The sequence below is a fragment of the Pteronotus mesoamericanus genome, unplaced genomic scaffold (genome assembly GCF_021234165.1).
Source record: "Pteronotus mesoamericanus isolate MK-2021 breed Mesoamerican mustached bat unplaced genomic scaffold, CSHL_Meso_final contig_774, whole genome shotgun sequence".
Lineage (NCBI taxonomy): Eukaryota > Metazoa > Chordata > Mammalia > Chiroptera > Mormoopidae > Pteronotus > Pteronotus mesoamericanus.
Window position 1 is genome coordinate 17285 of NW_026555256.1, and position 22999 is coordinate 40283.

Sequence of the window (22999 nt, forward strand, 5' to 3'; positions counted from 1 at the left end):
CTGGGCTTCTGGGGAACAAGCCTGCACCCGACCTGAGCCTACCACCGTCTTTCTAGGCATGGCCATTAAATAGGGAGACACAATTTTCATTTTCTAAACATTTCTTTACACTTTCACTTCCTTTTTTTGGTTTTCATTCTTGAGATCTCCATGCGGTCTAAGATGATGTCAAGATTTTACACTTTTAATTTTGCCGTTTTAATTTTCTCACCAAACTAGAGATGAGTCCGTCCAAATGGACACTTAACAGTCAAATGGGAAGCACCGTTGTCCTAAAGTCAGAAGTGGATGTAGGTGTTCAATACTTACACACATGCATACTCATGAACAATTTTTATTACATAAATACTGCTCTTCTCTGTATTAGAATCAAAATTTGGTCTTCCGTCAGGGCAATGTTTTTGCCATCTTCGCATAGGGAGCCCGGCTCCCTCCGCCCTGTGGGTTTGTGTATGTTTTTAGGTACTTACCAGACCATGTGTGGCATATATGGTGTTCAGGAAAATAAAAAAAACACATTGAGAGAGACTTTTCTTTCATATCTATCCCATCAAATATTGTCTCCATATGCCTAAATATTTGTGATCATCTTAAACGTGTATAGAAATACATTGTACTAAGAAACAGATCTTGAGGTGTGTTACCAAGTGTGAAGTAAAAAATGTTTTTAAACATTTAATGAGCCTTGTGTCAGCAGCAAGTCCTTCCTTTCCTTGTCTGATGGTTATTACATACCCACTGTTAGATTAAAGTTAGTATGTAGATTTACTAAGAAACCAGATAAAATGGCCTACTGCCTTAAGAATATTTTTCCCTGAGCAGATTAAATTTTAAAAAATGTTTTTTGTCTCGTGTATTGAAGTGTGATAGGCAAATAAAAATAATTTAGACCCTGGATTCAAGTAGGCTCTTTTTATTCATCAACAAGTTGATAGGAGGTCCTGGCCCTGTTGCTCATTTGCTGGGAGCATCGTCCCGATGTGCCAGGGTGCAGGTTTGAGTCCTGGTCAAGGGCACATACAAGAGTCAAAAAGCACAGTCTGACTGTTTTTTTCTGTATAGCCGCCCATTACCCAGAGAGGACAGCCCTGCCTGGTGCCCGGTGCACTTTCCCCCATAAAACAGCAGAAGCTAAGGAAGTGAGCTTCCACACTATTGGGGAGATACAGGATGAAAGAAACAGACTCATTTGCATAGGTAGAAAGAAGCCTGCCCCCTCTTCCCAGACTTGTGGGTTGTTTTTGCCTACCATGGGCAATAGGTGGCGGCCTTGCTCTGTGAATGTTTTAATAAGTCAGTCCTGGGCGTAAAAGAATCTGACTCTGACTCATTCAGTTACAGCTATTGTTACATCATTCCTCAGTTCCAAAATTATTCATCAGAACCAAAAAAAAAAGTCTCTTAGACAGGAGTTCTGAAAAATTAAGAACTCACTCAGCTTTTCCACTTACAGGTGGCTTTGTACCCTTCAAGGGAAATTGGTGGCCTGAAGCCTCAGAAGAACAGAAAACAGCTGCATGGATGGGGCGCAAGTGAAGGAGGAGTGAAAGAGGGGAGCACACTGGGCCCGTCTACCCCGGAGAGGAAGCAAACGGCTGTGATACTGAACAGAGGATTGTGATTTAGGAAAGCGAGGACGTAAGGCCAAAGTGTGCCAGGGGGCACTAACATGTGCCACATAAGTGTGTCTCACTGTTCAAAGTGAGCAAGTGTTATTAATATGTAGTTTATATGAGTATGTTCCACAGTTTGGAATTCTTCCCAAAGAATTATGCAAAACACCATTTCCTAATGAACATGCAAATCAGGCTTATCTTAACTGTGAATAGTGACTATATTTGAGTCTTGTTCACAACACTTCTCAGAATTTTGTATCTTTAACTGTCTTGTGTTGATACCCAGAGGTGGGAAAGTTCACTATTCCTATCTGTACCTATAGAAGAAAATAGTTACCATATTTAAGTTTTAATGGTGCAATATAGCCGAAATCTTTGAAATGTTTTAGTTTTTTAACATTCTGGGCATATTTCCACTTTATTTTATATTTAGGAAAACTGGGGCCCTAGAAATTAAGTGAGTTTCCCTGGATCACACACAATTACTGGTAGAATGAAGATTCAAAACAGAATTTGATGTCGTATGGACTGTAATAGGCAATGGAAATGCTCCATCCACACTTCATGCTCTCTGCACACACAGTCTCAGCCTCCCAAAGAGTTCTCAGTGGGATCTCTGTGATTATGACTTGCATATGTTTGTATTTACTCAGCTTTATTGTGAAACCTGTATTTTAACCTGCTACCCTAGAATACTTGCTCTTTACATGGCCAAAACAGACCTTCATGCATTTACTGGTTAGCTCCTAAAGATCCTTGGGTTGTCAGCTGACCAGTTGCTGGCTCTGGAAGCTTCCCCTGACCCATACAAGATTTATGTGCTCTGAAGGGCGCCTGCTAATATCACGCACATTAGCTCTACTTTAACTGGATGCAATTACCATAGCCCTGCCAGGCCAGATGAGGCTCCATGGCCGCAGGCAATGGATGTAGTTTTTGGCCTTGCATCCGGCACCCACCCCAAAACCCACAAATAGAAGGTACATAACTAGGATTAAATGAATTGAAGATGACAGAGCACCCACGATGGGGTAAATGCCTTTACGAGAATCATAAGGTTCTTCCTTTCTCCACTTTCCACCATTGAGGACTCAAAGAAAAGACAGCTACCAGCAACCCAAAAAAGGGCTCTCAAAGGAACTCAATCGTTCTGGCACACTGATCTTTAGACTTCCAGCTTTCAGAATTGTGATGAACAAACTTTGCTTATAGCCTCCTGTCCTATGATACTTATCTATAGCAGCCTGAACTAAGACACATGACATCATTCATTTGGCAGGGACAACACACTCGTTGACATCCAGGTTGAAATCAGACATGACAGAGAAGAAATTGCCATGTATAATTATACACATTCCTTCTCTTTAAAAGAACCTGGTATCTGTGCTCACAGTTAAAAACTATAGATGCATGATCAAACAGGAGGGAAACGATAGCCCATATAAAAGGCGCAGAGTATTAGTAAAAGAGAGTCAGAGACAGACTTCTGGCCTAATGGAGGTGTAAGGTAAAGAAGCTCTTCCTTTGTGCACAAAAATTACAACTAGGCTTCCAAACAAAATATCAGCCAGATTTGTCAAAAAACTAGGCTGTATGGAAGGCCAACAACCAAGGACTGAAAGAAGCCACACTCATCCAGGTAGGAGGGGTGGAGTCACAGAGAGAGGGGGAGAGGTGGAAAGGCACAGAGAGGCACTGAGACATGGAGTGGTGTGGAGAGGTGGAAGGATGGGCGGTCCCACATTCATGTTTGGTCGATAAAAATTAGGATGGATATGTCAGGAACAAGAGATCCCAGTTGTAGACCAGATCAGCCAGCCCAGGTCCCAGCACCAGGAAGAAAAGTCCCATTAATTTCTAGCTATATAAACTGGTGGGGTTTGGAGCACTGGAAGAAACTGCAGGATTCTCAAGAGACTCCTACTAAGGGCCTACAATGGACTTAGGACTCACCCACACCTACCCACTCTGGGATTCAGCATGAGGGCAACAGCTGGGAGGGCACGAGTTGCCCTGTGAATGAGAAAAAGGGGAGGAAGGGGAGAAAGGGGAAGAAGTGAAGAAAGGGGAGAATGGGGAGAAAGTGCATTGATTGGCAACAGGGCAGCTGCCTAAGGCAGCCTGCTCTCAGGCAACACCCAGAGGCCCCACAGCGACACAGTTCCCTCTCTGAGCCTCTTTCACTCCCCTCTTTCACTCCTCCGTCACTTGCGCCCCATCCATGCAGCTGTTTTCTGTTCTTCTGAGGCTTCAGGCCACCAATTTCCCTTGAAGGGTACAAAGCCACCTGTAAGTGGAAAAGCTGAGTGAGTTCTTAATTTTTCAGAACTCCTGTCTAAGAGACTTTTTTTTTTTGGTTCTGATGAATAATTTTGGAACTGAGGAATGATGTAACAATAGCTGTAACTGAATGAGTCAGAGTCAGATTCTTTTACGCCCAGGACTGACTTATTAAAACATTCACAGAGCAAGGCCGCCACCTATTGCCCATGGTAGGCAAAAACAACCCACAAGTCTGGGAAGAGGGGGGCAGGCTTCTTTCTACCTATGCAAATGAGTCTGTTTCTTTCATCCTGTATCTCCCCAATAGTGTGGAAGCTCACTTCCTTAGCTTCTGCTGTTTTATGGGGGAAAGTGCACCGGGCACCAGGCAGGGCTGTCCTCTCTGGGTAATGGGCGGCTATACAGAAAAAAACAGTCAGACTGTGCTTTTTGACTCTTGTATGTGCCCTTGACCAGGACTCAAACCTGCACCCTGGCACATCGGGACGATGCTCCCAGCAAATGAGCAACAGGGCCAGGACCTCCTATCAACTTGTTGATGAATAAAAAGAGCCTACTTGAATCCAGGGTCTAAATTATTTTTATTTGCCTATCACACTTCAATACACGAGACAAAAAACATTTTTTAAAATTTAATCTGCTCAGGGAAAAATATTCTTAAGGCAGTAGGCCATTTTATCTGGTTTCTTAGTAAATCTACATACTAACTTTAATCTAACAGTGGGTATGTAATAACCATCAGACAAGGAAAGGAAGGACTTGCTGCTGACACAAGGCTCATTAAATGTTTAAAAACATTTTTTACTTCACACTTGGTAACACACCTCAAGATCTGTTTCTTAGTACAATGTATTTCTATACACGTTTAAGATGATCACAAATATTTAGGCATATGGAGACAATATTTGATGGGATAGATATGAAAGAAAAGTCTCTCTCAATGTGTTTTTTTATTTTCCTGAACACCATATATGCCACACATGGTCTGGTAAGTACCTAACAACATACACAAACCCACAGGGCGGAGGGAGCCGGGCTCCCTATGCGAAGATGGCAAAAACATTGCCCTGACGGAAGACCAAATTTTGATTCTAATACAGAGAAGAGCAGTATTTATGTAATAAAAATTGTTCATGAGTATGCATGTGTGTAAGTATTGAACACCTACATCCACTTCTGACTTTAGGACAACGGTGCTTCCCATTTGACTGTTAAGTGTCCATTTGGACGGACTCATCTCTAGTTTGGTGAGAAAATTAAAACGGCAAAATTAAAAGTGTAAAATCTTGACATCATCTTAGACCGCATGGAGATCTCAAGAATGAAAACCAAAAAAAGGAAGTGAAAGTGTAAAGAAATGTTTAGAAAATGAAAATTGTGTCTCCCTATTTAATGGCCATGCCTAGAAAGACGGTGGTAGGCTCAGGTCGGGTGCAGGCTTGTTCCCCAGAAGCCCAGCTCAGCCAGGCCAGCAGCCCCTCCTCGCCCATGGCCCTCCTGCTGTCTCTGCTCACGGCCCTGGTGGTAATCAGCTGTGGCCCCGGTGGCTCTCTGGGCTGTGACCTACCTCAGAGCCACATCCTGCTCAGCAAGGAGAACGCGCTGCTTTTTAGGCGAATGTGGAGAAACTCCACTTCTTCCTGCCCGAAGGACGGAAGAGACCTCCGATTGCCCCGGGCGATGGTAAATGGCAGCCAGGTGCAGAAGGCCCAGCCCATCGCCGTCCTCCACGAGATGCTCCGGCACATCTCCGACCTCTTGCTCACAGAGCACGCCTCCGCTGCCTGGGACACGACCCTGCTGAACCAGCTGCGCATGGGACTCCATCGGCAGCTGGCAGACCTGGAGCCCTGTTTGAAGCAGGAGACGGAAGAGGAAGGAGCTGTCCCGCCAACCCAGGGACCTACACTGGCTGTGAGGAGGTACTTCGAGGGCCTTTGTCGCTACTTGAAAGACAAGAAGTACAGTGACTGTGCCTGGGATCGTGTCCAAGTGGAAATCTTGAAATCCTGGTCTTCGATACTTAACCTTACAAGACATGTTAAGTAATAGGGACGGAGACCTGCGCTCACCTTGATGCGATCGTCACCCATGAACGTGCCGGATCACGCTTGTACACAGGACTTAGGTCATGGCAAAAGGCCCTTCTTTCTGCCTCAGTCACAGGATTTATTGACTTTGATCGAGCACATCTTTTGTCAGGGTGTTAAGCAACAGCATGTTACAAAATTCAGCTCCTGGGACATCAGTGCCTAAGAGGTGATGGCCCTGATGTTATTTATTTATTGCTAGTGTATTTATTTATTATTTATTTATTCTTTCAACCTTATTATAGTTAAATATTTATATAATGAATGTTTTCCCTTATGTTGTATTACATTTTACAAAACATGTTTACTTTGTTATGTTGTTAAACTTGCATGTTGCTTTAATTATTAAACTCTTATCAAAGGAAACTTCTTGGGCTCTTTTATTCTGAAAATTGAAATCTTTATTTATATTTCTATATACATGAATCTCAGAATAGTACCTGTCCATTAGGTCATACCGAGCAGTTCTATGACTAGTCAGAAAATGCCTATCAAAAGGGAGGTTATCCATAAACTTGAGAGGAGTCCTAGAAAAGGTGGAATATGTTCAGTACTTATGTCTGAGTTGTAACCAATTTATATTCAGTCTACAAGGAGCAGTCTACAAGGAGAAATATCTGAGAGGGGTCATCGAGAACGAAGTAGGAAAGATACGCGGTGTTTATGGGCAGATCCATGCACCCAGTGCTCTTCCTCCCACCCTCTCTGTGGTCCTGCTGTTCTGATTGCGTTCGCTCCCTTTCACTATCCCCTCGCTCCCCCCACCTTACAGCCCACCCGCACCGGTGCTCTGGTTCCGCTGTGGTTTTGGCTTCGTGGTGTCCAGTAAGGGTACGAAGCCAAAGGGAGAGAGCAAAAGTTGAGTGGAAGCTCTTTGTTCTTCAAAACTGTTGTAGCCAGGTCTGCTTCTCTGAGTGTCCTCATGTATATTTTTGGGCCCTGAGTGGAGGCCATTGTTACAATAATGAAATAGGTGCCGACATAAAGGAATCAGAAGAATTCAGTTTAGTGTGTGTGTTGCGTGAATTTCCCACACAGCAGCAGCAGGGAGAGATACCAACTTGAGAGGATTTTTTGAATCATTGCTTCGGGTCGTCTAGCCATTGCATTTGTTTGCTTTTCTGTATATTGTGTGTAATATTTTAATAAATATTTGTCTTTCATCTTTCTCTTTCTTGCTACTTCTTCTTTTTAGACAAGTTCAGCTGAGGAGAAAAAGTTTGGCAATTCTGGACTCTTCATGAACCTTTCTTTGATTGCCTATCCCCTCTCAGATACAATGACCTTTCTATACGGGGAGCTGGAGACCATACTCTATATATTGGGTTGACCAAAAGGTTCATTCAGTGTTTTTCCATAAGATGGCTCTTGCAGTGCTCAGTTGTCTTTAACTTTATTTCAGTGAATTTTGTTTGATTGTATTGTGACAGCTGTCATATCAGCATGCATTAAAAAGAACACATCAAAATCAGTGAGTTTTTCTGTAGCCATTTTAATATTGAAGATGGAAGAAAATGAGCAACATTTTTCACATAGTGTGCTTTTATATCAAGAAAGGCAACTAATGTCACAGCGAGTGCCGCGGTGTAGTGCGGGGCTCCTGGATCTCAGGGTTACTGTGTGGAGCCAGCTGAGGAGTGAGCGGGGCTCTGAATCCCACAGAGCCCAGCCCGGGGTTGTCACGGACAAGGCTGGGGGAAATAAAACACGAGTCATTGCAAACAGTTCACTGTTTGCCAGGAGAGGGGACATGGCTCTTCCCTCGAGGGGAGAAGGTCCCATACCCCCATGTCCAAAGGCTTTTGTTGAGAACCATATGCACAGGCGTGTACAGCAAAGCTCATCAATCAGTGTCAAAAGGCAATGTTTACAGAAAACAGAGAGAGATTATGGATAACAATCGAAGGAACACAAGAGATCTGCCTCAGGTCAGGGTCTGTGAATAATGTAAATCTCCTTCCCAGTTTGAGCTGGTTGTCATAGCTTTTGAGGGATGAACAAAGCATGCTTAGAGGAACTTACTTCTAGGCCTGATTGTCCCCCGGAACTGCCCGGTCAAGTTTAGGGCTGTACCTGCCTTTAATACTGTTTCAAGCCTGAACCAGGCGGGCAGGGCAGGCAGCCCAGAGATAAGGAGACTTCTTTCGGATGGAATGAGGACTCTGGCCACGTCCAAGCCGAGCCGAGGGGTTGCGGGCCTTTTTACTCTTTCTCCGTGTCCCCCAAGACCTTGACCTGATGCCCATGTTGGCCGCTGTCTGTCTTAGGTCATCTCTCCTCGCGAGAGAACTTACCAGTCATCAACAACCGACCATCGCAGGGTCGAGCAGGGTGATGTGAAGGGGGCAGGTTTCATCTCTGCAGTGGCCCGTTTTCCCAAGGCCTCCTTGGTTACGTCCAGCCTTGGGGCCCTCTCGCCCGTTGGTGGGGCTACAGCCCCTGAACCTGATGCGCCGTTTCCCAACAAACTAAAATACAAAAAGATTTGTGCAGTGTATGGAGAAGCTGCTGTGACTCATTCAACGTGTCAAAAGTGGTTTGCACAGTTTCCTGCTGGATTTTTCCTCACTGAACAATGCTCCAAGATTGCATAGACCAGTTGAAGTTGATAGCGATCAAACTGAGACATTAGCTGAGAACCATCAACATTATACTATGCAGGAGATAGCCGACATACTCAAAATATCCAAATCAAGCACTGAAAATCATTTGCACCAGCTTGGTTATGTCAATTGCTTTGAAGTATGGGTCCACATAGGTTAAGCAACACAACAACAACAACAACAACAACAACAACAAAACTTCTTGACCATATTTTGGCATGCAATTCTCTACTTAAATGGAACTAAACCTTTCTGTTTTTAAAACATATGTGATGGGTGATGAAAAGTGAATATTTTACATCAATGTGGAACTAAAGAGATTGTGGGGCAAGCAAAATGAACCACCACCAACCACACCAAAGGCCGATCTGTTGTACTAAGTTATATATTGTTTTTTATACATATATACACGCATATAGAGTATATATATTATATATATGTACTAGGATATATTGTTCTAAGTGCCTTGAATTTACATGTCTGTCCCTACGTCTTCACATGCAGCTCATTTCTCCACTCCCTATAATGTGCCTTCCGCCTCCCTCTTCTCCTGTTCTGCTCAGGCAAAGTTTACAGTAAGTCCCATCCGACTCAGCTCAGAGATCACCGTCAGAGGGCCGTGGCAAACATTTCAGAATCATCTGACATCGACCACATCCTCCATTTAAAGCTGACCTTCCCCAGGCTTCTATGTCATCACCATCTTCTGTTTTTCTGCTCCTCTGCCTTCTCTCCTCTGTTGACCACCCCCTCCCATCTTTGGGAACCTCGATGTTCCTCGACAGTCTAAGCTGGGCTCCGCACTTCATGCTCTCTGCACACACAGTCTCAGCCTCCCAAAGAGTTCTCAGTGGGATCTCTGTGATTATGACTTGCACATGTTTGTATTTACTCAGCCTTATCTCCAAATATGAAACCTGTATTTTAACCTGCTACCCTAGAATACTGGCTCTTTACATGGCCAAAACGGACCTTCGTGCATTTACCGGTTAGCTCCTAAAGATCCTTGGGTTGTCAGCTGACCAGTTGCTGGCTCTGGAAGCTTCCCCTGACCCATACAAGACTTACGCGCTCTGAAGGGCGCCTGCTGATATCACGTGCATTAGCTCTGCTTTAATGGATGCTCAATTACCATAACCCCGCCAGGCCAGATGAGGCTCCGCGGCCGCAGGCAATGGATGTAGTTTTTGGCCTTGCATCCGGCACCCACCCCAAAACCCACAAATAGAAGATACACACACTACTTACTTGTAGAAATTTAAATTCTAAGATGCTATATTTCACTTTAGGTTCTTACTCATGCAATTGCTGAAATTGAAACCACAACCAGCAGACACGATTCTCCAGGAAGCAGGAGAAATACTGAATAGCTGTAACCTGTCCTCGTGTTTTATGCCTGCCCTTCAGAGCCGTGGAAAGGGTCCTGCTGGGTTACTTAATCTTTAAGCCCTGTTTTCTCTGCCAGGGCACCCCAGGAAAGAAATTAACATCTTTGTTATACTTACCAATGTATTCATGTAACGGGGCACATCCAGGGCCCCCTCCTCCAAAGGGTATTTGTGACGGGGCCCGGAGATTGGGGTGTCCAAGAAAAATATATTCTGCCCACCCCAGGGCGGGGCCGCCATGGGGGATGGGAGCCTTGAGCAGGGCCATTGAGAGTCATTTTGCCTGTCAGTAACGGGATAGCTTCATTCCTCATATGCAAAAAGGGTTATTTTGCGTATCACCAAAGCTAATCAGGAAGGTTTAAAAGACTTAATGCAGAACGTAACTGGGAGAGGAAAGAGGAGGGACTGGGGCCCACGGGAGAGACAAAGGGACACGGACTCTGGGGAACAGTGTGAAGACCACGTGGGAAGAAAGAGGGGAGAAAGGACTCTTGCTAGTGGGCCATGAGAGGGTGCCACATGGTTATGGATTAAGAGCTGGAGATCGCGGCGACGCAGCAGATGGTGCTGAGAACCGCCAGAGGCCTGCCTGGCCGAGCCCCGGACTTCTGTTCTTTTTCTTCTGAAGGACGGTACCCTTGACAGGCCTGACTGGCCTAACTGGGCAAAGCGGGGAAGGCAGGTCGGGGTGTGTGCTAGTGATTGCTTTAAAGGGATTTTGAAGTTCAAGGGCGACATTTAGCCATTAATCAAACCTGTGTAACCTTTCAATAAATAGTTCCTTTCCTTTTCACCAAACTCTGCCATTCAGAGCCATAATTCCAAGGGCGGCGGGCAAAGGACCTACAACCGAGGGACCCCGGGGAAGGGGGGGTGTCATTGTTTTGGTCATAGCATCTGGGCACGAACCCCCCGATGGGTCCATTTGTTCGGTAACATTCACAAAAACAAGTAAACTACTCAGAGCAGAGATACTTCAAAATATTTGAAGAATCAATGAAGTGAAAAAACCATTATTGTTCCCTTTGAATTTGAGTGAAGATTAAAAACTTAAGGGTATACTCTATGTCATTAAGAGGATGAGAAGGATCTCACACTTAATATATAGATTTTGCTCACCCCAAACAAATGAAACCAGAACCCAAAGTGGAATGTAAAAAATATTAAGAATGGATTTTGTAAATACAACTATCACAGAGATGATAAATTCTAATTACTATCAATTGAGAATGCATTTTTTTCTTGATACAATGGAGAGTCCTCTTTTAATTGAGATATAAAGTGCCAAAATGACTCAATGCATTTTACAACTGGAGTAGAAAAAAATGTCTTTGGATTGTGTGGATAATCTACAAGCTTGAGGCTTGTAAGTAGATAAGACATAAGCGGGTAACACCGAACCCTGGAGGTTGGGACTCAGTCTCCTTTCCAGCTCCCTGGGTTTGCTGTGAACTTGACGATACAGAGAAATCCCTCATTAATTTTCATTTCCCACCTTCCCGGAGGATAATGTGACCGGCACAGCAGCTGGAGGCTGCCTCTTTCAGAGAGAGACTGGTGCTTCGCAAATGCGTGCTCACAGCCTGGCTGGGGACCTCATGGCCCAGGAAAAGGGTCTTTTCCTCTTGTGCCTCCTGCACCCAACCGGTCTCCGGATCCTCCAGCAGCTGATCGAATCCAGTGAGCACCTTCAGCTGTTTGGGCTGAAGAGGCTGAAGGTCTCCTGGATCATCACATGGAGGAGGAGAGGGCCCGCGGTTTCAGGCCCTGGTTGCCGTCCTGCTGCCTCGGGAGGCACCTGAAAATGTTCTCGTCCCTATGGTAGGAAAACTAGGCAGATTGTCCCCTCCTGCTGCAGAGCTGTGAGGGTCTCCTGCTTTGCCAGGCCACGGCTCTGGACCAGGTCACAGCTAAGTGTACAGACAGAGCTGGAGAACATGAGTCTCAGTGTCATCAGCGAAGAGGCCGGCGGGCCCCGGGTGAGGTTGGTGATGCCGCCGCCTGGCTCTGGGAGCCTTCACCCAGCTGCCCTGAGCACTGTCTTGCAAGTGAGATTCTTAAATCAGCTGCGATGATCATTTTCTGAACTCCCCCCCTGTTGTGTTCCCATGTCCTTTTTCCCCAACCTCTTGTCTGTCCAAGGCCCTCCTAAAATGTCATAACTTCAGCACTTCTTTTGTATCATTACAATGGGAAATGATAGAAATCTCAATCCAAGAGGATGTATTCACCTAAATGAGATGCAATGGTGAAATGAAAACATGAGTCTCAATCATTCTGTCTCTTTTCGACTCTGGTAAGAGGAGTTAGGGGTTTGACCTGGGACTCCGTTTTAACACTTCTTAAGTTGCACTGAGATAAAAGTTGCCTCCCCTCTCCGCATTTTCCTTTTAGGGGCTCATGCACTCGATTGGAATTCTCCCTTTCTTCATGGGAGCCACAGCTCATGTTTCTGACACATGCAGATAATAGCTGCATTACACTGAACACCAAGGGTTACTTCACACATTTCTCTGCATTCCATCCCCCAAGGTGTGCTGACTGCATGTATGTGGCAGGCAATTTGCTTAAATGTGGATGCAGGGAAGGTAAGACAGGGGTGGTTACTGTCCTTCAGGGGGCAGGGAAGGCACAGACTAAGGCATTTTCAGGATTAACAAAGCCCCAGCAGCCTCAGGACAGCTAGGAGCAAAGAGTTAGGAGGATGAAGGGGAGGAGCTGGAAGGCTACCGGAAAGATTCACCTCCCGACAAAAGTCTGTCTGTGGCTTCTGAATTTCAATGACTTCAGATTTTCAATCCCTCTTTCAGAAAGTGAGTGAACTTTAATAGCGGTCACACAGGAAAACGTAAAGATAAATAAGAGTTGCAAATCACAGGCTGAGAATCTGAACAGACAGAACGATAGCTGCCTCTTGTGTTAATGTGACGAACAATAATCTGTATGACCCAAGCCCAGCCATGCCAAGGGAAGCTTGACTGCAGCTTCTCTCACACTCTCGGTGAGTCCTCATGACTTCCACCAGGAAATGGAAACTCTGGGAGAGGAAGAAGAAGAAGAAGAAGAGGAAGAAGAAGAAGTAGAAGAAGAAGAAGAAGAAGGAGGAGGAGGAGGAGGAGGAGGAGAAGGAGAAGAAGAAGAAGAAAGGAGGGAAGATCGTGATGGAAAATGAGACACTCATAGACTTTCAGCCATTGGCGATAACAACACTCACTCAAAAGCTATTTCCTGGGCTAGTGGTAAGGTAGAGTTCTTCCCGCAAGCACAGAATTCAAGAAGGCATCCAATTTCAGCGATCAAGATAAATCATACTTTCCTGCATTAGGAAAAAATGAATATGATGCCAAAACATCCATGATGACCAGAGTATCAAAATGACCTTCCATTTGCAAGTCCCTGAGAGGCTTAGAAAGGATGAGGGCACCATGCAAAGATAATTTTGGCTAATTCGCTCAGTCTGCAAAGTTCCCACCAAAGAAGTTGAAAAGATCTGACCTGCTAGATGTCCCCAGCTGCTTGTACAGAACTTCATACACAGCGCTAATTTTTATTTTTAACAGTATAGTCAAGGAGGAGTCCAATGAAGACGTTTCAGTGATGGGAAGTTACAGAAAAATTACTCAAGAGAATCACCAAGTCATGAGAAAGTGTGCGATACAGCAGTACTCTCCAGTGAACACTCGTAATCTTGAAATTACTAATGTGTTTGCTTCTTTCAAACCATGAAAGTAACATTGTATTTAATTCCTGTTTTGGTATAAATAAGCTAGTTTATAAATTTCCTACATGCTGTTTTAACAGTCTGACGTCAAAAATTAAAAATTGTAAATTTTTACATTGATATTTATTTAATATTAAACATGTAAAGTGTTTAATAAAATGACGTCTTAAAGTTAAAAACATTTTTTACATTTTACATTTGACATTTATATGTAATATTAAAATATTTTAACATTTTGAAAAGTGGAAGAAAATGCTGTTTTAATATTCCCTCTTTTCAGTTTTCCTATGGCTTACTCCACCGGTCTGTAAGGTTGTAACCTTGAAAAATCACCATAAAAGTCAGAAAGCCTGCACCGGCGCCCCTTTCAGGGCCCTGACCCCCTGATGGCCGCGTCCCACTCACTTCCACAGCGTCCCCCGCAGGGTGCAGTCGCGGCCTGTCGTTTCCGCGATCGAGTCTCAGAACCTGCACACATCTCGGTTAGAAACTCTCCGGAATCTGTAAACACGACCACTCTCCGTTTCCCGCCCTCGAGTCTGTCATCAAACGCATTCTTTGTTAAAAAAAAGAAAAGAAAAGAAAAGAAAGAAAGAAAGGAAAAGGAAAAGGAAAAAAGAAAAAGAAATGGCCTCGCTAGAGTGTCAGAGCGAAAGTAAAGCACAGAACTCGGGGGAAAGTGCAGAAAAGGCGAGGTTCTGTGCCAGGTACCTGAGAAAAATGTCCCCGGTGAGGCCCAGCTAGAGCTCCGCCTTCAGCTGTCAGGGCCCCGGAAAGGAAGGTTTTGTGCTCACTGTTAAAGCGGCACAAAGTCGCTCGGTGGCGGCGCGCTGTTTCTGCGCTGCGACCCAGCCCTCTGAAAACTCTGGCTGCCAAGTCTGCCTTTTCCAAACCCGAGTCTCAAAGAGCCACCTGCGCTCCCTCGTGTGGCCAGCTGGAGAATCGCGCTCTCCAGGGAACCGACGGCGAAACTTGGCGCTATTGTGCGCGCGTTGCCCCTTGGCGGCCTTCGGTTGAATCCCTGGAATTCTCAATGGTCCAGATCTATTGGTGGCTAGTGGCGGGAGCGCTGCTCTGCGCCATGCCTGCTTGCTCTCTTGGCGGGGACCTCCTTTGATCCCTTGCCCAGGCAGCGGTAAACTCTTTGCTCTTTTGGGACAGTTGAACACTATCCCGCCTCAGTCACGCCTGCACGACAGAAACGACTTCAAATTTCCCTCACAGAGAGGGACTATCACCCAAATGCAGAGGACACAACGCAGCTGTTTCCGCCATCGGATGCTCCAGCAGATCTCGGAACTCTTCACAACAGGACACGGCCTTGGGGCGGGGAACCGCACCCTCCTCCTTCAACTTGCTCTCTAGCGTCATCACAGCCTAGCACACATGGATCGGACAGAAGGAGAAAGTCTGGCGTGTCCCTCTTTAGCACACCTTGTCCGGAAGGACTTCCAAGGAGTCCATAACAATCTGAAAGAAAGAAGTATGGCTCCTGCGCCTGGGAGTGTGTCGGAGTCGAAACTGGAGTGTGCCTTCTCCTCACATAACAATCCTCAGGGAAAAGTCAGCAAATGAGGAAGAAATTCATGCTCCTGACTCTTTCTCTCCCGTTGTATTGTTTGCTGAGCCCCCCAAAATCTCCATTCACAGTTTTGCACCAGCTGAGAAATACCTGAAACCATAATCATGGGGTTATTAGAAAAATATGTCGTACATCATGAATTTACAAAATTGTGTTTAGGGAGATGAACACGATCTACTCTCATAAATGAATAATGACATAATTATTTTATCTGTTTAAATTTGGGCTGGAGGCGAGACATAGAGGATGCAGAGAATATTCGCTGTTTCCGAAGTGTAACGTTCAATTTTTTAATGGAAATGTTCTTCAGGATTGTATTTTTTAAAGACATTTGCTAGTTAATGCTAGTTTTTCTGGTAAACATAGAACTATTTATACTATGATCACTATAGTACTTTAAAGTTTTTTTGCATAAGAGCACAAGGCAAGCATTTCTCATCAGATGACTCTTTTTTGGCTCTTCTGCAGACAGTGACTGAGGTTATAGGAGGCTTCAATTTTGTGACTCTGCCACGTTCCACACGTGAGGCCAAATTTGTGTGAAGTACTTGAGTCTATTCCACTCAGATGCAAAAGAAAAAACTATGGTAGATCACATGGGATGTTTCAAAACCAGGAATGTTTACATTGCATTATCACTTGTGCTCTCATTAGTTGGTCTGAATTTAACCTCCTGGGATGCCTTGAGTTCAAAGAAGCTGGGAAATAGACTCTAAGCTGGTGATCAATGGAACAGGAGACAATTTTAGTAAATATGACCAATCTTCATCCTTACCCTACTTGCATTAAAAATTTTTTGGTGAAAAACAAATAACCAATGTGTTTTCTGCAAGCACGTTATCATAAACAACAAAAGCAACAAATGAAAGTCTGACTGCAGAAGTTATGCAATCATAATTCCCCTGGGCAGGGGAGATGACAGGAATGTCACTGGTTGGAGTTCACAGCACCACTGACTCTTAGAAAGAAGCATTCATGCTGATTCCCAGAGGAACAGGCTCAGGTTGAAAATGGCCACAAACGTTCAGCTGAGGTCTCCAAACACGTTGCAAGGCTCAAGTTGTGTCCTGATCGCCTGAGGGAGACAAGGAAAATTTTGATCGGGTTGCTCCTCCAAGGAGCGCCTTGAGGACCACTGAGAGAAGAGTGGAGAGTGAGTCTTCCACTTAGGAGCAGGCCCATGACTCTCCTTCTGATATTATAAATATTGAAAATACATACCTGAAGAAAATATGCCTGGAACCAAACAGTTGGTTAAAATTCCACTTCACACACTATTCGGTTATAACTTTTCTTGCACGCAAGGTTGAGTAAATGATTTTTCTCTCCTTCAGTATTTCACAAAATCCCGGGAGGTGTTCCTAAAAGAAAAGTGGCCAGGTCATATCTTAGTCCATTTGCACTACTTTAACAAAGTAGCATGGACTAAGTAGCTCATAAAGAACAACAATTTTTTGCTCACAGTTCTAGAAGCTGAAGTTCAAATCAGGGCGTCTTCAAGGTTGGGTTCTGCTGAGATCCTGCGCCTTGGCGCGCACTGCTGACTTCTCCCTGGGGCCTCACAGGGCAGCATCGTGAGGGATCTACTCAGGCCTCTTGTATGAGGGCACTTACTCCATTAAAGAGGACGTTATCACCCTCCTGCCCCAGGTATTTCCCCAAGGCCCCACCATCCTCTGCCTTTGCTTTGGGGGTTGGGACCTCAGCATATGAATTTTCTGGGGACATAAACATTCAGTCAGTGGCAGGGAATTAAAGTCTACAGGCCTGGCATCTAGAAGAGAGAATGTAGCCATGTTTAGAAAAGAAAGAAAAGTGAACGTGATAGGAGGCAAAACAGCAGTCGAAGGACTCAGGGTCCAAACTCTTGCCCACTGACCTGAAGTAGTGCTTCCACCATTACATGCCAAATGCTGGAAATCCAACTGACACGGTGTGACGATCCCCCAGAAATAGGATCATACGATTGTTCATCATTGTTCTGAGGGGTCCCCAAAGAGCTCAGCATAATGGTAGGTCATTGTCCCTTCAATAAAGATCCACCAAAAACTAATGTCGTAAATTGTCTGATTGCTGTAAGCTGTGTGAATCAGGGAGCGCTTGAGTTTAGATTTATGGTTCTGTATATGGCAGCAGGCTGCTTACCTTTCTCTCATGACAGAGCAGAGAGCAATTTCCTTTATCATACAAAAACAAGTGTCTAAATATAAATGAGTAAAGAAATTGCATTAAAAAATTAAAACAAAAGACTTTTTCCTGAAAGTTTGAGCCAAAAAGGTGGGTGCCCAGTAAACACAGGAGCGTATTACCCCTGGCCAAATATGAGAATTCAGTCCTTCATCAAAATATATAACTACTACTGACAATCTAAAGATTCCTGGAATTATTGGCTTTTTAAATTAAGTTAGTTATGTGATTCTGACACGGGTTTATAACATATTTCATTTTCTGGTAGAGCGGAATATGATAAAGAATTTTTAATATGACACTTCAGCCATTTCCCCTAATGTTATGAATATCACAGTTGCACGTGAGTCCCAAGATAACCAAATTACCATGGACACAAAGACTGACACCTTCCTTCAAAATCAAAAGTGAGAAGCTGGATTATGCAATCTCTTTCTCAATACTGAAGGTTAATAAAATGCTCAAAATGAGTGGAGACTATAAAATGAACATTGGAAACTCACAGAGCAAGAGAACTTTGCCTGTACAAGAGCATAAAGAGATTTAACAGTTACGGCAGAAATGCAGAATACAAAAAACACAAAAGCAATCATCCAAAACTCACCATGAAGAATTTTCCATTGACATTCCATTCTGCCTGAACGCATGTGTGATGTTGAGCAACTCACTGTATCTTTCTAAGCCCTAATTTTTTCCCCCCAAATCAAGTAAGTTCAAAATAGTTGTGTTTTTTGTGACTATTCAGGGACCTCATGTATTTCAAGGCACTTAGCATCATATCGTCCATGGAACTGAACTTAAAATATGGTCGTTACTTCCCTGTTTTTCTTGAGACTGCTGTATGTGAGGATATGATTTGTCTCCTTCTATAAAGTTCTTAGGACCAGTGTCCTACCTTTCAATAACCGACCTCCAGAGGAGGCAGCCAGAAAAAAGAGAATTCTGTCATGAATTTTAGAGAAGGTTGAAAATTGTCGTTCCTCATTCAAAGCAGTATCTTGTATTTTAATGATGAAATGGTGGCTTGTATTAGTATCAGGGAGGCGGGAGCAAACAACCAGATAAAAGGCAGAAGCACATGATAGTTAACGATTCTGGCACCTGCACATTCCCTCCCTCCCTCTCGGCGTTGAGGAGTTCCCATGCCCGTATCACGCAGGTTTCCCTCCTCTCCAGGTAGCAACCCCCAGAGCACACATGTCATTCGCTCTCTTTCCCTCTCCACCCAATCACACGACTGCTTTCTGCTCAGTCGTGGTTTCAGTCTCAAGGTTTCCCTAAAGAGCAGAACACCACAAGTAGAAAGCAAAAGTTAAATAACATTTCCAGGTTTTGCAGAAACACCTGCAAGAGACGCTTTCCTTAACGTCTGTTGACTATGACGTAATAGAACCTGTAGCTAACAGGAAACAGAAAGCAAGATGCAGAGTGTGGGTGGGCCAAGGGAACTCCCCTCAGGGAAGACAGCCCCCCTGGTGGCCAAGTGCAACAACGGCAGCCACTAAGAGGAGGGCAGGCTTCTGCTCTGCACGGAAGTCCTACCACTTCCCTGGGATGTCCCTTCATGCAACAAAAAGGCTACTTGGTGGCAACAATAGATCCTAAGGTCGTCACGAGCCTGTTTCCTTACCCTCTGCATTACAAGGAGAAAGAACGTCCAGCTTCATGCAGGCCTTGAACTCTTTGGGACTGGGCAGTGACAGGGAGAGAGGAAGATGTGTTCTCTGCCCACACCTCCCGTGCGGCCCGGAGCCTCCCTGTGCATTACCCCGTCCACATACTACGCGACTCTGGGGGGCAGGTGGAGCTGCCAGACCAGGAGTGGAACTCAGTGGTGGTAACCAGGAAAATCTCATTAGTCATTAATTAAACAACTCTCAATAGTACGATTTTAGTTTCACAGACTTATTCCTAATATCAGACATCAACTATTATTAAACAGAAGGATAGTCATAGTGTCACATTGAATAGCAATCTTGACGTGTCTTTCACGCAGTAAGAAAACTCTGCCTAGCTGCCAGAAGAATATTCATATAAGCTAAAGGATGTGGATGAATGGTATCATGGTCACCTGAGAACTTGTGACATTTTATTAATTCAAGTGTATCGATCTTCATATAATTTAAAGGAAATTTATGTGGTCAACACAATATTTTCATAGTGGTGTTTCACCAGGACGTATGTATGAACCACTAAGGTGGCAGAGCGGGCCTGCAAATGTGGAGGTGTCTTGCATTTCCTCCTACGCAATATACTCAACATTCAGATTTGTTGTTCTTCAACTTGGGGTTGATTAGGCCTTTAGTGTAATTTCAACAGATTTCTGTGCTTTGCTGTCTTTCCCTACCATCTGCCAGAAGGGAAGATAGAAAAATTTAGGAAACGGACAATTCTTGGAAACACTTGTTGTCCCTGATTGTATTAGTCAGCATTGTCCTAAAACAGAGCCAAGAGGCCGGAGACCCTAGAGGGAATTGCATTGTAAGTCCATAGGCAGTCTGTTGGAAGAATTTCTTATTATCCTGGGAGGTTCAGCTAACAGGATGAAACCCACCCACTCAAAGTCCACCAACTTAAAAATTAAATGCCTATCATCTCTTGTTAAACTTACCTTCACAGAAACATCTAGAATTATGTTTATTCAAATATTGTGTGCCATGGACTAGCTATGTTGACACGTAAAATGAACAATCATACTATTCCTCCCTCATTGATGCCCTGATACATTTCAAATAATATTCCTCTTCCATTCTTTGATGGATTCTTACATATTTTATATATTTTACTTAGTTTTCCTTATTTTGTTGGCTTGTGGGTAAGAAAATCCTTAGTCTGGTTCCATTCAGCCATCTTGCCTGGGAAGTCTCTATAGCCATGTCCTGCTTTAAATGAAGAAGTTAGGAATTTGTATATATTTGAAAATAACCAGCATTTCATTTGTAGGTTAGCTATTTCTTTTGAACTTGCAATGTTACTCTGAGCCTCCTCTCTCTTTTTAAAATTCTAATCTTACTGTCAATATCCCATTCCATGAAGATTTATTATGGCCTGCAGTATGAAATAAAATTGTACATGGATTTCTACTTAGATCGCTAACTTTCCAGAACTGTTTAATAAAAACTTCTTTTCGCCACATTAATATCAGATATATCTTTTATTTTAAATCTAATCAGTGCAGAGAATACAATTTCAGAGATTATGAGCTTCGATAGTTTGTTTCCTAATTTCTCCTTTTATCACACTGTATTTAGTATCATTACTATACTCTCCCTTCATTTTCTACATGAGATAGATAATTCAAGAATTATTTTGTTCTTTATCATTATTTGCACTCTTTCTGATTAAATTGATATTTCATCTACACTACAGACAGCATCAATTTCAGGAAAATCACAGGCTTTTTGGGATTCACAGATAGCTAAATTGCATAGAGTATTAAGTAGCCTGGGACAATTCCTTCATAAGGTTGAAAAATGAACCTGAATCAAGGAATTTATTTCCCACGCAACCAAAGTAAAGGATAGGTAAAAGTCAGCAAAACAAAACAAAAACAAGAGCATGCAACATCAAAAAGAAGACAAGGGAATTTAATTTTGGGATTAAAGCATATTTTAAAACTTAATAGAATTCTAACATACAAACTGTTTCAATTGCCTGTTTTACAAGTCTGCCCTAGTTGCTCCAATGAGGTATAACCCCATGGACCTGCATGAAGGGGTCTAGAAGGAAGAGAAACATCCCAGAAACTCATTCACTAAAAGCCTCAGCCTCTCCTGTGAATGCAACTATAAACAAAACTTAGCCCTTGCTTATAAAGACCTCATTTGCCATACATGGTCTGGTGAGTGCCTAACAAATCCACAAATCCACAGGGGGCTGAGGGAGCCTTGCTCTCTATGTAAAGTAAAGAGGGAACAAATGCTGCCTAGATTCAAGGCCAAATTTTGTTTCTAACATAGAGAAGAGCAACATTTATATGACAAAAAAAATGTATGTAGGTTCATGTACGTGAGTACAAACATCAGCTCTTGAACATCTCCCATCTTGAACAATTCGGTTCTCATCCAAGTTTTTCATGGAAGAAATGTCTCAATTGCAGAATAGAACGTCGGTTTTTGACCCAACAACCCTCTCATGCTGACACTATTTACACACCTACATACACTTCTAACTTTAGGACAGTATCATTTGTCATTTGACTGATAGGTATCCATTTGGATTAACACATCTGAAGTTAATGGGAAGAATGAAATTGCAAAATTAATAGTGTAGATTAATGACATCATCTCAGACCACATGGAGAACTCACAAAGGAAAACAAACAAGGAAGTAAAAGTATAAAGAAATGTTTAGATAATGAAAATTGTGTTCCCTGTTTAATGGCCATGTTTAGAAAGAAGGTCATCAGAGAACATAGGGTATTGTTGTTCTCCCTGAGATCTTACCATAGGCCAGCATTCTCCTCATTGCCCACGGCCCTCCTGCTTTCTCTACTCACAGCCCTGGTTGGTGAACAGCTATTGCCCTGGTGGATATCTGGGCTGCAACCTACCTTAGAACCATGACCTGCTCAGCAGGGGCAACTTGGTGATTCTGGGCCAAACGAGGAGAATCTCCCCTTCCTTCTGTCCAAGGGACAGAAAAGACCTCAGATTCTCCCAGGCGATGGTAAATGGCAGCCAGGTGCAGAAGGCCCAGCCCATGGCCGTCCTCCACGAGATGCTCCAGCACATCGCTGACCTCTCGCTCACAGAGCACGCCTCCGCTGCCTGGGACACGACCCTGCTGAACCAGCTGCGCATGGGACTCCATCGGCAGCTGGCAGACCTGGAGCCCTTGCTTTGGAGCAGGAGACGGAAGAGGAAGGAGCTGCCTTGCTAACCTAGGGACCTATCCCGGCTGTGAGGAGGTACTTGCAGGGCTTTTGTCTCTACCTGAAAGAGAAGTACAGTGACTGTGCCTGGGAGGTTGTCCAAGTGGAAATCATGAGATTCTTGTCTTTACTAATAACCTTGCAAGAAAGGTTAAGAAATAAGGATGGGACCTGGGGTGACCTTGATATAATGCACATATGACTTAGGTCATGTCAAAAAGCTTTTATTTAAGCTCTAGTCCAAGAATTCATTGACTTTAACTCAGCAAATCATTTGTCAGTACTGTTGGGCAAGAATATGTTAAAAAATTCAGGTCTTGCTTAATCAGTCTCTAAGAGGTGACTGCCCTAGTGCTTGAAGCTTGTTTATCTATCTATCTATCTATCACTTATTTAATCTGTTGTTTATTTAATCTATTCCTCTTGCACCCATCACATTTATAATATTTAAAAATCATATGTAATTACATATTCATCCTTTATTGTATTTAAATTTATAAAGCATGTTTACCTTTCCATGTTATTAAGTTTGTATTTTGTTTTATTCATTTAATTCTTAACCAAGAAAACATCTTGATTTTGTTTACTGTAAAATCAAAATCCTCACTGTTGTAGTGATTGAAGAATGAGTAGTAAAATTTATATTCTCATTC

General features: G+C 43.6%; 1 protein-coding gene and 1 pseudogene across 1 annotated transcript; both read left to right on the plus strand.

Annotated features, from left to right (window-relative positions):
* Positions 1 to 5357: 5357 nt before the first annotated feature.
* Positions 5358 to 5997, plus strand: LOC129079115 (interferon omega-2-like). Its single transcript, XM_054584082.1, has one exon. It carries the CDS (start codon positions 5388 to 5390, stop codon positions 5946 to 5948), a length of 561 nt encoding a protein of 186 aa, XP_054440057.1. The 5' UTR covers positions 5358 to 5387; the 3' UTR covers positions 5949 to 5997.
* A 14232-nt stretch (positions 5998 to 20229) lies between these two features.
* Positions 20230 to 22548, plus strand: LOC129079116 (interferon omega-1-like; annotated as a pseudogene).
* The last annotated feature ends 451 nt before the right edge of the window (positions 22549 to 22999 follow it).